This window comes from Triticum urartu, chromosome 2 (assembly GCF_003073215.2).
Source record: "Triticum urartu cultivar G1812 chromosome 2, Tu2.1, whole genome shotgun sequence".
Taxonomy (NCBI): domain Eukaryota; kingdom Viridiplantae; phylum Streptophyta; class Magnoliopsida; order Poales; family Poaceae; genus Triticum; species Triticum urartu.
Genome location: NC_053023.1, coordinates 611765700 through 611782876, shown reverse-complemented (window position 1 = coordinate 611782876; position 17177 = coordinate 611765700). Strand labels below are relative to the sequence as shown.

At 43.1% G+C, this 17177-nt stretch overlaps 1 protein-coding gene and 1 long non-coding RNA gene across 20 annotated transcripts; one reads left to right on the top strand and one right to left on the bottom strand.

The window, feature by feature from the left end:
* Positions 1-2468: 2468 nt before the first annotated feature.
* LOC125539172 lies at positions 2469-9218 on the top strand. 9 transcript variants are annotated; one of them, XR_007296706.1, is made up of 7 exons: positions 2509-3030; positions 3121-3668; positions 3794-3868; positions 3957-4530; positions 4670-5864; positions 8105-8306; positions 8851-9218. XR_007296706.1 is itself a non-coding variant. In XM_048702545.1 (6 exons), exons 1-5 carry the CDS (start codon positions 2534-2536, stop codon positions 8192-8194), a joined length of 759 nt encoding a protein of 252 aa, XP_048558502.1. In that variant the 5' UTR covers positions 2469-2533; the 3' UTR covers positions 8195-8306; positions 8851-9218. The 9 variants fall into 9 exon arrangements, 1 of the variants encoding a protein (XP_048558502.1); XR_007296703.1 differs by having other exon boundaries at positions 3785-3868; XR_007296705.1 differs by having other exon boundaries at positions 3762-3868.
* A 189-nt stretch (positions 9219-9407) lies between these two features.
* LOC125539173 lies at positions 9408-17089 on the bottom strand. Of its 11 annotated transcripts, none has more exons than XR_007296718.1 (10): positions 16057-17089; positions 15557-15945; positions 15360-15474; positions 14798-14882; positions 14198-14311; positions 11472-12911; positions 10387-10616; positions 10185-10298; positions 10045-10115; positions 9408-9950 (listed from the first exon to the last, which is right to left on the bottom strand). It is a non-coding gene; the product is annotated as an uncharacterized LOC125539173 (long non-coding RNA). The 11 variants fall into 11 exon arrangements; XR_007296716.1 differs by having other exon boundaries at positions 9408-10298; positions 11472-11593; positions 11699-11799; positions 12840-12911; positions 16057-17084; XR_007296717.1 differs by having other exon boundaries at positions 10045-10298.
* Positions 17090-17177: the final 88 nt, after the last annotated feature.

Here is a 17177-nt window from a genome sequence, read left to right as displayed (position 1 = left end):
GTCAAAGTAACTGGGTGACTATAAAGATGCTCTACAGGTGTCTCCGATGGTGTTTGTTGAGTTGGCATAGATCGAGATTAGGATTTGTCACTCAATGTATCAGAGAGGTATCTCTGGGCCCTTTTGGTAATGCACATCACTACAAGCCTTGCAGGCAATGTGACTAATGAGTTAGTCATGGGATGATGCATTACAGAATGAGTAAAGAGACTTGCTGGTAACGAGATTGAACTAGGTATTGAGATACCGACGGTCGAATCTCGGGCAAGTAACATACCGATGACAAAGGGAACAACGTATATTGTTATGCGGTTTGACCGATAAAGATCTTCGTAGAATATGTATGAACCAATATGAGCATCCAGGTTCCGCTATTGGTTATTGACCAGGAGTGAGTCTCGGTCATATCTACAAGGAAAAAAAGTTATGCTCAAATTTCAGTTTTTTATTGAATTTTTGTTAAATCTGGTCAAACTACTTATTCAAAAAGTATTAGTGTTACTAAATAATTATTCAAGAAGACTAGTGTTACTAAATAATTATTTCAGTTTTTTTGAATTTTGGTCAAATCTGGTCAAACCATGGTCAAACAATGGTCAAACTACTTATTTAAGAAATATTAGTGTTACTAAATAATTATTTCAGTTTTTTGAATTTTGGTCAAACATTGGTCAAACTATGGTCAAACTGTGGTCAAACTACTTATTCAAGAAATATTAATGTTACTAAATTAATATTGTTTTTTAGAACAATAGTTTCAAACTCAAACAGTGAAATGTGTGACTTCATGCTCAAGCTAAATTCCCGAGGGTTAATAGGATTGACATCTCACTATTGTCAGGAAAACAACAAGTGCAGACTTGGAAACGAGGGAGAATAGAACCCGGAAGTTAAGCGTGCTCAGACTGGAGTAGTGAGAGGATGGGTGACCATTCAGGAAATTAGATGATTTGGAATGATGAGGGGTGATTAGAGATTAGAGGTTAAATTGAGCAGTGATGAGGGGTGATTAGAGATTAGAGGTTAAAATAATTCAGAAATTTGAAAATAAAAAAATTAAAAAAAATCATAAAATTTCTTTAGTACCGGTTGGTGTTACCAACCAGGACTAAAGGTGGACCTCCAATAAAGGCCCTTTTTCTACTAGTGATAGTTCTCGAACCCGTAGGGTCCGCACGCTTAACGTTCGATGACGATCGGTATTATCAGTTTATGTGTTTTGATGTACCAAAGGTAGTACGGAGTTTCGAATATGATCACGGACATGACGAGGAGTCTCAAAATGGTCGAGACATAAAGATCGATATATTGGAAGGCTATGTTTGAACATCAGAATTGTTCCGAATGAGTTCGGGCATTTACCGGAGTACCGGGGAGTTACCGGAACCCCTCGGAGAGTCATTGGGCCTTAATGGGCCTTAGTGGGAGAGATGAGGAGGATGCCAAGGTGGGGGCGCCCCCCCCCCCAAGCCCAATCCGAATTGGGGTGGGGCGGCGGCCCCCCTTTCCTTCTCCCTCTCTCCTCCTTCCTCCCTCTCCTACTCCAACTAGGGAAGGGGAAATCCTACTCCCACCGGGAGTAGGACTCCCCTTGGGAGCGCCATGAGAGGGCCGACCCTCCCCTCCTCCACTCCTTTATATACGGGGAAGGGGGGCACCCCATAGACACACAAGTTGATTGTTTAGCCGTGTGCGGTGCCCCCCTCCACAGATTTCCATCTCAGTCATATCGTTGTAGTTCTTAGGCGAAGCACTGCGTCGGTAACTTCATCATCACCATCATCACGCCGTCGTGCTGGCGAAACTCGCCCTTGACCTCATCTGGATTTAGAGTTCGTGGGACGTCACCGAGCTGAACGTGTGCAGATCGCGAAGGTGCCGTACCTTCGGTGCTAGAATCGGTCAAATCGTGAAGACGTACGACTACATCAACCGTGTTGTCATAACGCTTCCGCTTTCGGTCTACGAGGGTACATGGACAATACTCTCCCCTCTCGTTGCTATGCATCATCTAGATAGATCTTGCGTGTGCGTAGGAATTTTTTTGAAATTACTGCGTTCCCCAACAAAATGTACTCCATAGGTTGTGTATGCCTATCAAAATGGCCAAAGCGAGAGAGGTTTTAAAACAAATAGTGCATTATATAATTTGATTACAAAGGCCAACTCCCCTGGAGCTCACCGCATTGGCCACTCGCCTCACCGCCTGGACGCAGCAACAAGAGAAGATACAACAACCACCTCTCCTGCATCCCCTCCCACGGCTCCCAGGGGCACATCAGCCTCTTGCCCGGCAGCCCCCACTGCTGAAACCATTGATGAGGCATTTGTCACAACTTCCGCTACAGCCGCCTCCGTATGCGTTGCTTGCACAAGTTCTCTCACTCTAATCCGTGATAAAATTTCATTACATGAGGAATCGATAGTCACACCATAATCATCCATCCAAAACATTAACGTGCGCATCAAGGGCGCTAGCTCGCGTACTCCACCTGTCCACTTTTCTGTGTTGATTTTACTGTGCGTTTTTACTATGCAAGGAAAGAGGAAAAAGAAATGGCCTCGCAGGCACGCCTATCCCTCCCGTTTCTCTCGAGCGCTCTCTCTCTCTCTCGATCCTCTCTCGGCCGCCGGCCGATTCCGGCCGTTGCCGGCGGTCTCCGGCGCCGCCCAGCACTCCCTCATGTTCTCCTCGATCCGGCCTATCTCCTCCACCAACTCGATTCGACGCTCGCCTCCTCCTTGTGCGCCCGTGCCTAACCCTAGCCGCCACTGTCGCAAGCGCACGGCGCCGTCATGGACGCCGGCGCGGCTCCGGCGCCCCTGGCGCTCATCCTTGACGCCTCCTGCCCGCTCTCGCGCGTCACCGAGGCCGTCGGCCTGGAGTCATGCCCCGACGCACGTGGCAGCTCACACCAGGCCATCAGGGCCGCCTACGCCGTTGAGTCCACCAAGCCGCTTGACCACGACGCCGGCTGCAGCGACTCCCGTCCCAGTCCATCCTCGTCCCTGTCTCTGGTCGGCATGTAGGTACATCTCTTTCTTTCTCCCATGATCTACTCTTTCTCTCCCATATACGTTGGTCTGCACTTCTCATGTCTGAATGATGATTACTTGTAGTTGGAGTGGAGGATCTTGGATTTGAGTACGTGAGGGAGGAGGAGCAAGACAAAATTGATAAGGCAAGAATTGTTTTCCTCTCAATTCAGGTTTCTGTTGCACCTCCAAAATTCTAACTAAGATATAAGTGTGTTTAGGTCAGATTTAAGGGTGTTGTTTAACCTGAACTTAGTGTTGGGAATTGGTTCCTCATGAATTTTACCTACCTCATCAGTATCATGTGATCTATTTATCCAAATCTATGCCGTGGTCTCCTATTTCTCTTTTGCGTGTTGGAAGAACCAAATTTTGCTCCTGAAAATGCAATATCGGTTTTAAGAATTGAGAAATTGAAAGATTTGTGTGCTATCAAAGTGCCTCGTTAAGTGATTTGCTTAAAAATGTGTAAGTTGGCAGCTCTTCATTCTTTAACTGTCATATTTCACTCTTGTTTAAAAGTTGTTAACTGATAGCAGTGCCTTCTCTATTGTTATTTTCGAGACGCAAGACTCTGATGCTCACGAAGAAGAAGCTTGTTCCATCAAAATCTTGGAAGATGGGAAGTCTAGGTGCGAGTGGTACACTAATTATGCCGAGCTGTATTTCGAAGTGTCCTCTCTTTAGTGCTGATGATCCGTCATCCATGAATACCGTGTAGTCAGATAATGCGTGCACATACGTGCAGAGTAGACAGAGAGGAGCCTTGCCTTCTTATGAACATGGATAGGTTGTCGTATAACAGAGGGTGAGAGCTAAGCTACTTCCAATGGTATGAACTAGTGACATAGAAGAGAACTAATGCTTCCTATAAGCGGTGAATTCCAGTATTGATGCATCTTTGTTCTATTTTACTTCAGAGTTGAGAGAAGATGCGGAAATCATATTCATGTTCGTTCATAAAATTTGAGGAGTTTGCTGATACTTCATCTGGGAGTGGTGTCCCTTCGTCAGTAGCAGCAGCAACAATCCTGGAATTGCCACGGCTGCATGCTGAAGTCTGCAATTCGATGTTCTTTTGTTGACGTGGGCTTTCATCAGATTGTTGTGCAGCAAGGTTGACTTTTTTTGAGTGAAGAAACCTGATATTGGAGTAACAATAGGTTTGGCTGGGAGCAACTTTTTGGATGGTATAGTGTCCATGGTTTAAATAGTAGTGGCCGGATAGCAGTAGCAGTTGACACTTGATGGCTAGAAGGCTTATGGATGTGAACTCCAGATTCAAACTTTGCTTTTCATGCTTTTTGTTTGCAAGCCTTGTTTCTTATGGTCTGTGTTCAGAGTCACCTTCATACGACATGAGTCAAGTCTGGGATATGAGGGGCAGTACGATGCATGCATAGTGCCTAAGAATGCCAAGTGACCAGTGGGATGCCCTTCAAGAAAATTCATCTCCATTAAGGACCTACAAGAGATCAAACTTTTTGATTCCAGGTAGAGAACTTCTACTTTTATTATACTCTCTGGTTGTTGTGCAAATACGTGAACAATTTTATCACCTTGTATATTTCAATTAGTGATTGCAAAAGTGTTCATGGAAATGCCTTATCGGATTGCCGCTTTTGATTGGCAGGGACTGGTGAAGCACAAAAAGTGACACAGGGCTCTGTTGCTAAAGGAAAAATTATGCAACAAACTTCAACATTCGTGGCACTGCCTAATACATGATTTTTTGACGAGAGAGACTTGATTCTTGTGGCTGCACATAATGCAGTTAACCAGTGCAAATACTATTATTCCGATGCAAATTTGATCCAAAGTAACTGTGGCATAATGGTTTTAATGTCAAAGGCAGAGGCATCTTGTCTTTGTCTTTGGTGAGTATAGTCAACATAGCAACTCACATGCATTGATATATATGTACAAATCTATGCCGTGGTATATATATGGGTGAAGAATAACTTATTCCTCACCCTGGTCGATAGACTGGCGGACACGGGCTCAAATAAACCAACACATAGCTCTACTGACGTAAAATTCTACTGGTGCCGTAGTAATTTTACTTTTCGCCGATCGGTTAGCTGGTCGTGGGGATTAGGAGGAGATTCCACTCCCGTTCCTTTCATATATTTTTGGAAAAAAAATGTTTCAAGTCTTGAGCGAGATTAGTGCCTGGCGAGCGGCTTCCCTCGGTGCTGGCGGCCAACTTCCCGTTCTATTTAGTTCGGGCGATTCGGTGAGCAGTCAGCGTGGTGATCGGCGGGCAGGCGGGGCAATGTGGCGGCTGGCCTCGATGTCGGCCGCCTTGTGGTGGTCGTGGCGGCTCTGTGGTGGGTGGGTGTGCAGGTGCCGTACTGACTACTGAGTCTTATCTTTTTGTTGAGGATTTGTATTTTATTTTCTGCCGATCGAGTGTTCCACTTCCACGTATTCTGCCCGGAACCGCGGCAGTCAGGAAGAAGACGGAGAAAATTCGTCCTGGGAAGTAGGCAGTAGTAGCTGACGCGGACGAGGAGGCGTGGAAATTGGGTGCACCAACGGGGAGAAGCCAGCGCCTCTCCTAGCCGTGGAGAGTGGCAGCAGCCATAGCACCCCATTGAGGTGCAGCTTGTGTTTCAGATCCAATTCTGAGTGTCGTGCGTGGGTTTGAGTGAGTCAATGATGTGTCTAATACCAATCTTCCAATGGAGGAAGCCGCGAGATAGCTGCTGGCGCATGGGAGGATGTGAGCAACCCTAATCCTGTGGTTTAATTTCCACTTTGTTTCTCTGCCAGTAAATTTCCACTGGAGGAAGCCGCAAGGGCGCGGGTGGGGAGCGCATGGGAGTGTAAGTTCCAATCAATTTTTACTTCTTTCTGTTCGTTGTGTTCTTCTCAGTGTGTGATTTCTGTGAGTCTGTAGTTTTGAGAGATCATGAGACTAAGTGTCCTACCCGAAGAGGTTATTTGAAGTTTACAATATATGCTTGTTTGTGTTCTCATTGCTGCATGTACAGTTGTACATTCTGTAATTTTTTTTCTTAGGACCACTTTCTAATTCTCGTTTGTTTTGTATGTCCAAGTAGTTTGGTCTGATGTGTTTTTAGATGTGGAAGTTTCGGTCTGCTGTGTGTTCTAATCCATGTTGAGATAGAGCAGTGTTTCAATAGAATTTCTGTGCTCTGTGATGTGGAAGCTCAGCTGCTACGAAATGGCACTATATAACATATTGCCTGATAAATGACATGGAAAGCTAATATGAAAAGGCACTAGAGAAATTCATAAGCATTTTATTCATGGGCTGCACACTATATTTGAATATGTTTATCTATTCCAACCCAGAAAACCTAACCTATGTATCGATTTGAGAGGTAACATAAGTTGGGACATAAACCATTTTTCGATGAGTAGAGAAGGTGTATCATGGGTTACTCATTCAGTCCTCTGAGTTGTCACCCCCCTTCTTTGACCTATAGATATTTGGGGATTTAAGTTTTTGTTTTGTTTCATGCAGACAAGTTATCTGATGAGTTGAGAGGAAAAATCCACTTTGTAGTTACCAAATTATTTCTGCGAGCAAGTGTATCTCTGGTGGTTACCCAGATTTTAGTTCCTAAGCTTTATAAAACTAATCAAGTATGCATTTAAAAGATTACCACTGACGGCAGTTTTTCAAACCATGTGAACTGAATTGGTCCAATTTAATGCTTATACATTTGCACTGAAGTGTATTGCTGGAGTTTCAAATATTAGCCTGTGAGCTTGAATTGATCGAACAACTTTGGTTTTACATTATTTTTTCTGAAATATACTTCTGTTTAGGGATATGATTCTCATTCTTTTATGTGCTTCCTTTGGTTATTTATATTTTCTTAATATACTTCTCTCTTCTAAATTGTTCTGCTGATGTCTGATTGTTTGACAAAATCTATAGACTATATGTGTAATGAATTAATTCAGTAATGCCTTGGCACCCATACTTTTTTATTCCATATGTTCATCTTTAATTTATCACGTGTTGTTTATAACATGACAAGTGCACCTTGATCCTTACTGAATGAGATTTAACAAAGGCTCTAGCTGTGAGTAACGCGGACCTATTAAATGCCATTGTATGCAATTTCACTCTCATACTGAAGAGTTCAGCCTGTTTTCTTTGCATATGGCTGGCATAGATGTAGTAGGAAGGGACCACTACTATGGTGTGTTTCCTCTCAAGGGTAAAGTATTAAATGTGAGAGAAGCAAGACATAAGCGCCTATATATTTCCTCATGTATGCTTCTAGGTAGCAATAATAACGACGACGATAACAGTGTTTCAGTTCAAGTGCATTCTTGCTTTTGATTACAGTATTTCTTACAACATATGATGGTGTGATAATATGCTTGTATTTTACAATGTTGTGATTCAATTTAAATAGTTTTTCCTTAATAATAATCTTGTAAGTTTTTATTTGCCAAATCATTGGAAGTGGTATTAATAATAATCTTGTAAGTTTTTATTTGCCAAATCATTGGAAGTGGTATTTGGTGTTGCAATTATGCTCCTAAAATTATTTTAGACATGCTTAGCCCCTTACTTTCTTTGAATGATATTGCCAATTTGTTTAGAGGGATAAATTGGTGAGTTTATATTTCCTTTGTAGTTGATTAGTTCTCTCTATGTTCATTTGTATCGACTCATAATCTACATGGTTTGGTACACAAACTTACAAGACAAGATGAGCCGAGGTGAGCCGCCGCCAATTCTCCCGGCCGCTAGCCCCCACTCTTGTTCCCTTCTTATTGCTTTCTCATTTTCTTCCTCTCTGATCGCCCACCCATTTTCCTCTGTGGTGCTCTCTTGGTTGCAGCAGAAACTTCTCAATCTTACACGTAGTATCTACATGATAGTTTATGCAAATGACACATGATTTGGTAGAATTAGTGCCATTTGTTTCATGCTCGTGCATTACTAAACTAAGTTACAGTGAGAACCTGGAAGAGTGTAGTGTTCCTTCTGAGCATTGCATGCTTGTAGCTTTCCTTTCGTTGTCAAGATATGCCATTGTATATTTTCCCTGATTGTCGAAAATGCTTTCATGTGCAGGTTAGTGGTGCGTGGATTAAGATTTCAGTCATGGGTGACTTTGCCTGGATGCTTGTAAAATTGGTCACTTGGACATCAGAGGCATTGTGATGCCGAGGATCTTGTAGAGGATTTAGGAAAGTGAATTGCAATATTATTGAAGCAAAATTGGTGAAGTTCGATGAGGATTCGAAATGGCGTGCAACCTACTTACACATAGATGGTATGCTTGTGATCTTGCATGCATCTTGTATGCAAAAAAGTTCTCTGGTGTATGTAGTGGTAGTTTGCATGATAAAAAAATAGCAATCAGAATTCAAACTGAATAAGCTTTATTCCATCTTATGGATACAAGATGGTAACAATAATCTTTAACATGCATGACATGAGACTCAGGATTGTTGATCGACACATGCGTAGTCACCATGTTTATTACTCTCCATTACCAGCATAATTTCTGTTTATAATCTCGCTAGCGGTCGTGAACGCCTTGAGGTGGCCGTCAACTCCAAACACAGGCTCCATGTGTTGATTAATTTGTCCCCTGTATGACTAAATGAAGGTATTCATGAGGTGAATCAGATATATAATGATAAAACCTGTAGTTTTGTTATCAAAGGTTACGCATTGTGTCTTGCTGCAGATGAACTAATTGTTTTTTGCATGTCTAATTTTCACTGTGGACTGAGATCTTCATAATGTTAAAGTTAAATATAAGAACTGTGCTCTTAAGCTACGTCCTTTAACCATTTTTCCGTCTTTTGCAGATTTCTAGAGATTTTTCCTTCAAAAATTGGAAATGCTCTTGGTACTGAAGATAACGTTCTGACAAAGAAGCGGGTATCACTTATTTTGTGGCAAAGATGCAGACCGCAAGATCAAACTAAGCCTTCCATGAGTCTCATTTTTTGAAGCTCTCACAGAGAAGTTAAGGCTCTATTAGCATGTTATGTAGGAAAGTTATAATCATTGTATTAGAAAAGCCTCAAATGCTCCTCTCACCATGGTGAAAAAGTTGTGAATGATCTATAGAGATTTTTAATGTAAGTGCATGGTTGTCAATGAGCTTAATCTTTTGTAAATCCAACAAGATCCTACCGATGCAGTTCTATTAAGTATATTCTTTCTTTTTTGACATCTGGTGCTCATCTGGGTTGCATACGAACGTTCAAAACTCTAGTAATATCCAACTAGATTTATATCGCGCCTTGACGCGAGGGTGCCGGTCCAAACGTTTGGTCAAGCAGGTAATGCTAAGTTAGTAGAAATTCATGTTTAGCATATGGCTGTGGCTGGGTTTGTGAGTAATGATCGACATGACACTTGTAAATATTGATCTAAAAATGTTTGTGGGTATCATGGGTTTATAGGAACAACTTGCTTCCATGTTTGTGGCTGGAACAAGTGTACATCAGAAACTTTAACTACAACACGGTAGACATGTACAGGACCAAGTAAAAAAAAACAGAAGTGGAACAGTGGCCGTCTTATGTAAAGCAAGCACCAACCAATTACATATAAGTTTGTATTCATCCTCAGCACTATCCAGGATGAACAGACTGCAACATCTGATGTACTCCGACATTGTATGGAAGCATGGAGGAAACCTCGGCATTGCACTAAATAAAGACACATTAGTATACAGGAAAAAGGATAGAGAAAAAGACACATTAGTACACATAAAAAAGGATAGAACAAAGTATTTTTCACATAAATAAAAATGTCCGGAAGTTAAAAAAATAGTCCTGTTGCAAGTGTTTACTGATTCACAGTATCGATGCCTAATTAGTTGCCACCAATAATAGGCTAAATCATAGAGTTCCAACCAAACCATCAAGCGGTCTCTGACAAAAGAGCACCTAAAATTCTGAACAATAAGCATTAAGCAGGTTAAAAACTTCTGAAGGGAAAACAATTATAGAAACCGACTCCAATTGATTGATAAGTTTTAAGAATACAACCATCTAGTTGACACAATGTCAGCAGGAACGGCCGCTCATCTTGACACGAACGTCACATGGACTTTCACAATCTAACAGTGAAAGGAAACAGGTCAAGGAATCGAGTAGAAGAGGAAAAAGGCATCGATACTGCCACTGACCTCCACATCCAGATCCATGGCCCTCTATCCTCACAGCATAATGCCAAGCATATCACATCTGCCTCCTCTATCTCTGTTTGTCCTCCTCGACAGAGAGAAACCACTTCCCTTCCCCTATGCCAAGTAATATCATTACAAATAGGATCAGAACAGGACTTGAAACTACAGGGGTTGGAGAAGGTGAAGAGAAGGGGAATTATACCAGGCACTGACCATCTGGGAGCTGGATCAGCAAAGGGTCCAAAGGGTCGCAGTTAAGGGACGGTGCTAACGGCGACAACAACGATGGGTGCTTGTTCCCATGAAACCTCTCTTCAGCTGTTGCTAAGGAGTCTCGTGGAGTAGCAGGCTGAGCAGCTCATCCTGGACGGCAGCAACAGCGACGTGGACGGCTCGACCAAACAGCGAACGTGTCGCCACCCACCGATCCAGCTGCGAGACGGCGAAGGAATCAGGAACATGTAAGTGAAAATAATGTGGTTATCCCTGGAGCCCTATGAATAATCTAAGTGAAATAGGAGATAGTGTGTGATTAGCATATGCTTAAAGAAAACATCCTCGATAAAAACAACAAAGCAGCAGTAGTTTATGTTATAAGTTTAGACACATTTGTTTTCTATCATGATTTGTCCAATGGAAGCAATGCGGCATTTAAACCTATTCATGGTAGCGGTCGTCGTCTCCTAATAAGGTGACAGACAATCAGGAAAACCTACAATATTGAAGGTTAAACCTTCTGGCATATTCTTCTAAAGTTAATCCAATGTCATTATCATTTTGATATATTCAGTTATTTATAATTATCTTAAGACACATCATATTTTCCCACCGGCTTCGACAATACATTACTTAGGAGCTATAAAACATTTAGGACAATTTCAAAAAAGACGCAGTATTCAACCAGAGGAGAAAAAATGTTACAGTCAAATCGTCAGCCTCGCTACATAAATTGGTTCATGGCTAAAAGAACATATCACATCATTTGGGCCACATATTATGCACAGATGGACATATACACACAATATTGAGTAGAAAGCAACAATTTAGATGCAAGGAAAATATACATAAGGTTCAATATGCAACATCAAGATTAAGTAAAGAGCGGAACATATATAGATACGATTCTTTAAGGGTGCGCGTGTGTATTTTTTGTGATTTGTGATTAGCTTAATGCTAACTAAAATAATAAAGCATGCTGCTTTACAAATTACAACCTGTATCAAAGGAACACCCTGGGATCAGTAGCTAACGTAAATTAACATAACACCAGAAGACTGTGAAACAGACCTGTTGATGTGTCAAACCGTAACTAAACTTGTTTCTTGCGAAGCATTAATTATCCTGTACTGCATCTTCAAATTCACTTTCCATCAAAGGCTTGCAAAACCAAATCCTCTTAAAGCGTTTCTCTATTTAGCGAACACAACAGGAAAAGTATTAGTTTGTCTCCGATAATATGCCAGGAAGGGCAACTTTCAAAGCATTACAGAAAATTGCTGACAGTTTCCTTTTACCATCTGAAAGGTACAAATTAGCGTGAAATATGGAATAAGTGGAGGATAGATGCTCCAGTTGGGTTATCAACGACATGTGACTGACAAATTTCATAGAGACCCTGGAATAAACGGAATAGATAACTATGCTTGGTATGTCTAAAACATATTCATAACAGACAAGATACCGAAACCCTGACGAGGCATATGCATCAGGAATGATATTCATGGCTCCATTTGAAGTTGCCCATGAAGCTTACGGTGCTCAACATCATACAAGAATAGTGTCGTGCCAGATTTAACTTTATGTATAAAATCAGTACACTTAGACGGAAGGTCAAAAAGTTTCTGTGGAAGCACTCCTTCCCATCCAAAAATTCATTGGTTTTCTTTGATACCATGAAACAATCAGAACGAAAAAGGGTCAGGAGATAAAACTTAACTCAAATCCAAAGAGAAGAATCTAGAACATGCTTTTTAAGAACATGCTTTCTGGCAGGTGCAGTTATATATTGTACAAAACTGTAAGATAAGACAGCAATGCGATGGTATGAAGCCAATCATCAAGGTCTGAACGCATCTGCAAGTATTACAATTCTTAAGTTGCCCTCATAAGCTTTGATGCGCAGGTCAGAAAACCATATTCCATAATAAGTTGACGTATGTGAATGCAGAAATATGTTAGAAAGGCTCATTTGTCATTGATGTTGGATAGAACCAGGGGTTCAAAAACCAGCAGCCAGCACCGCTGGATTGCCGATGGTTTTCTCTTAAACAAATAGGTCCTTCTTTCAAAATGTTTAACAATATCATCATTTGTTCTTTCGTCTTACAGTAATCTCCAGTACATCGTATTAACTTGAATAAGAGAGGAACAAACATTATTTTCTCTGTTTTGCAGAACTCGGTCATGGTATAAGCAGAAGTCTAGAAACCACAAGTTATAGGAGGCGTATTAAGATAATGAACCAAGTTCTACCAATCACGTGATTGCAGATGAAGTGAACAGCAGGTTCGTTCTTTATAATACTTATTGGTATGAGCTAAATATAGTGCCATACAATACAAAATAAGCTGGCAGGTTTACATAAAAAAATTGTGAACAACAGAGAGTGGAGAATAATTACTGTGCGGCATATATAATAAGGTACTGAGTACTGACCCTTCTTTGCATTTTGCCTCATAGAACTGGCGGAAGTGCATGCAGGCGAGCTTCACTTTCTGAGAACCAACACTGAAATATGCAGAAAAAGCGCCGATCAGGAAATTATAAATTTATAAAACTATTTAACTTTGTGCATGATGATATTTGATACACATAAGCAATGCCAAGGAAATATGCTAAGAGCATCAGAAGCAAGTCAAAAAATAAATTGACAAAACGATAAAGTTTTCCTTCCCAGGCCATAAACCATTGGCAGGAAAACTGATAATTTCATTACTAAACTTGACTCTTCTACATATGGATATAGGGCAGGGCAAACAACTTAAAACGTGTGCCCATGGCGTAGACACCGACACATCCGAATAGAAACATCAATGCCATGGACAGAGCAGAAAAACAGACATTAGGGTCATGTAGAATAGCAGATCAATAATAGCAGAAATTTTGCAAAACAACATTTTTTTTCGCTTGCCAAGCTACAGTAATGCTATTGGCTGAATAGCAGATTCGATAGTACCAGAAATGTTTGCAAAATGACACGAACGACATGCCCACTGCACCAACACACCTGAATAGAAACAACATCAATGCCGTTGACAGACCAAAAACCCACCATTGGCGTTACAAAGAATAGCAGATCATTAACACCAGAACTGCTTGCATACTGACAAAAGTTTACCTTGCCGGCCCATAAGGTTGCCATTGGCAGGAGTAGACAGCTCCATTGCACGAAACACAGCTAAACTCAGCTCTCCTACTTATGGCTATACAACAGCAGCAAACGATAGAAACGGCATGCCCATCACGTACACACACCGCACCAACATATCCGAATAGAACAACACCGATGTCGTCGACAGACCAGAAAAACACCACTGGGTTACGCGGAACAACAGATGATCAACACCAGAAATGTTCGCAAAATAATACATATTTCCTCGCCAGGCCAGGATATTGCCATTGACAGCAACACCGATAAATAAGGATTGACCAGTAGTTTTTTTTTCCAAACTGGAAGGAACAAAGTCTCACTTCTCACCAAACGGAATGGAGACCACATCCGGTCATTCTTTTGATCTCCAGATTTCATCTAATTGAGATTTTCATTCCCTCCGTTTGAGAACATATACATTCCGTTAAAACAAAATCTGTTTAGGATCAAGTGTTCCCATGTAGCTTTATGTCCATGTTTTCTCTTAAATTAAATGTATTAGAAACAATCATCAAGAAGATAAAGGAGAAATAAATGGTTTCTCACCGCAAAACGATCGTGGTTCTAGGTAAGGCGCTTCACAGAAATGGAAGAAAACAATGTCACATAGACTTCTTTTCACCTCTAAAGGTCTTAATCTTACCTGCCATGTAGTCTAATGGAGAAGTTGCTTCTGTCACCGCTCGCTGGTCGTGTGCCTGATAATTCCTCCCAGATTGATGTGCATCCACTATAAATCCTTCGTCGGATGAAGAAACTGGCAACAAAAGATCCCCACAAAATCAGCAATTAACTATTCGACTACATTAAGGTGAAGGCATGAAGCTAATTAATGTCTGCTTATTGGGCCTATGCGGCAGGGTCGTTGCCCTAAATCATGTGTGGCATAATCCAACACGACGTTAAGCATCCCACGGCGAGTGGTTTGGCGACATGGCATAATTCGGGGAGGTTTCTATGAGGAGCGAGGTGAGACGGCCACTGCCGCTGAAGGAGTGGGGATGATGCTAGAGTTTGACAAAATACTAAATTTGCAATTCACGTGTATCGGTTATCATCAGACTGTGAGACGGAGGACTCCTCATAACCGAGCCACGGCAAACATGCAGAAGGGGAACCATATGTGAAAAATGATGGAAGGAAAAAATGTAATGGTAAAAGAAATATAGTATCTTCATATATGGAAAATTATGAAAGGAAAAAAATGTAATGGTATTCTACAGGGATGTGTTGCTCCTTGCACCTTGAGATAAAATTGTTCCTGTCAGCAGCACGACTGCATCTTGCAAGAACATGTAGTCTCTCTTCTCTGTTTTGTCTTCTATGTTCTGTGAACACATAAACAAAACGAATATTAGAGGAAATATGAATTGTCAGGTCGCCTAAGAAAGTGCATCAGAAATTGTATAGATAGTATAATAAACGTTAGCTTAGTGCATTGATCAACGGCTAGGGAGACCAAATCATAATAACCTAGGCAGACCAAACCAAACAACAGAGGCCAATGAACATGCCATTCTTCCTATTCTCTTTCAGAAGCATCAATCCAACACAAACAAGCTGAACCCTTTGTTTTTTCACATGTTACTCGACAAAGAACATCATTTCCCAGCAAGCAAACATGAAGGTGCCAAGTAAAAACACAAGACTAAACAGACACGAGCCAAGTGGACCAATCCAAATGCACCAGACCAATCCAAAAGGCACATGTCCTGCTGCATTCACCTCTTCCTGGAAGCTCACTACAATCCTAGAGAAAGATCCCAACCTTAGCAAGATTCAGACAACTAAGAAAAAGCACACACCTGTTAGGCACACACCATTGCAAGCCTCCTCGTCGCTGGCCTGCGTCGCTGCCAAGGAGAGGAGAAGATGGGTTACTTCCCTTTCCGGTCCAGCCGCGAGACAGCGCATCGTCTCCTGGTCCAATTGCGCAAAGACAAACAGATCAGGAACATGCACATGCTAGGAAGGGAACCGCAGAAAGCAAAGGGATGGGCACCTGAGCCACGACGGCGAGGCAACCATGGCGACGGCGGCGTCCAGATCAAATCCAAGATCGAAAAGGAGAAAGGGATGAAGAGACGACGTGGTTGGACTGGCTGCCATCTTTCAATCTCGCTCCTCCTCCTCAAATCATGCTACCACTATAAGCTAACGCACTTACTGCCAAAAGTAGACTATTTTAACAGACTCGATTCATCACATGCGAACAACTGTGCACCAAATTGCCCAAATTACTGATCATCAGGTCTTCGCTTTTCTTCGCTATGTAAGGAAGTAGATTAATTTAGGGTCTGGGCATGAGACCGTAAGATGCATCATACATACGTCGCCATTCATGCATTTCCAATTTGATGGAGGCGACTTCTTCTCCTAAATTAGCAACTTCTGGGGACAATCAAAGGATCCTCTTAACGAATGATTCAGTTGAACAATAAGTAAACGTGGAAAGGGGACAACATGGAGTGGAGGAGAAGTTTGGGAGGAGGGAGGAGGGACCTGGGCGACGGCGTCTGGGTCATCCTTGCAGGAGGCGACGACGGGGCACGCAGGATCTCGTCGAAGGAGGCGCCCTCGGGGACGCCAAGCAGCTCGAGCTCGGCCATGGCCGCCACCTCGCCCGGATCCGGATCCGGAGCGCCCTTCGACCCCTCGGCACTCAGCAATAGGAGCTCTGCTCGCCGCCGGGCCTCACGGGAATGGTCGCCGCCCCGCCGTCTCCGGATCTTGACCCGCCACTCCCCCTGCGCGCACTCCTCCTATGGCGGCGAGAGAGCGAGCGGATGAGACCTCTGCCGTCTCTGCGGCCGACACACCTCCAGCTGGGCCGTGAGGTACGGCGACGGCGCCACAGGCAGCTCGACCACCTCGTCATCTCCGTGGCTCGCACTGCTCCTCCTCTGCCTGGTCTTGACGGGGAGGAAAACAGAGGCGCACAGGAGAGGCCGTGGCTTGGGCTGCAGAAGGGGAGGACGAAGGAGGGAAAAGGCGGGATGGTAACACCCTGACTGCGAGGAAGGTTCTGAACGGCGATGCAAAAGGATGGAGCGTGCTCATCGCTAGATCCAAGTACATATAGGCGATAGCATATTTTGCAAACCAAGAGCTCCATTAACATGCATGAATTATGTACCAACGGGAAAATTAGAGGAAAATGCAGACAAACTGGCAAAGGCATACAAGCTTTCTCAGAAGTTAGAACAGAAAGCTGGGCGGGTCATCCGTACGCCTAACGCCGTTGGATTCATCGGAGAGAAACACGCCCTGGCATGGGGACGGCGACGCTGCACCACGAGCCAGCGGCGCCATGCACGACATGAATGAGCGGTGCTTCGGCGAGACGACGCGAACCTCTACCTGCACCGCGCCGCCACCGTGCTTCTCCTCGGCCATGCACTCGGCCAGCTCCCTCGGTAGACCCACCCCTCCGCTCGCGGCGACAATGGCCAACTTCGTGGAACACTTAGGCGGCACGCACAGATCCTGCACGCCGCAGCCGGCGAGTGGTATGTTAGCAGCAAGCCATGCCCATAGTGTGTGTCTGGACATAGTCTGCGCATGGTCCGACCTATGTATGGGTTATGTGTGCGTGTGTGACTGCGCGTGCGTGCGCGTGGGTC

What these genes read in the sequence shown, in the direction of transcription:
- LOC125539172 (XM_048702545.1), top strand. Translation starts at nt 2,534, where the DNA reads ATGCAAGGAAAGAGGAAAAAGAAATGGCCTCGCAGGCACGCCTATCCC. An exon ending in TTGGAAGATGGGAAGTCTAG is followed by an intron (nt 3,669 to 5,811) that starts GTGCGAGTGGTA and finishes TTTCTCTGCCAG; the next exon opens with TAAATTTCCACTGGAGGAAG. An exon ending in GGTGGGGAGCGCATGGGAGT is followed by an intron (nt 5,865 to 8,104) that starts GTAAGTTCCAAT and finishes TTTCATGTGCAG; the next exon opens with GTTAGTGGTGCGTGGATTAA.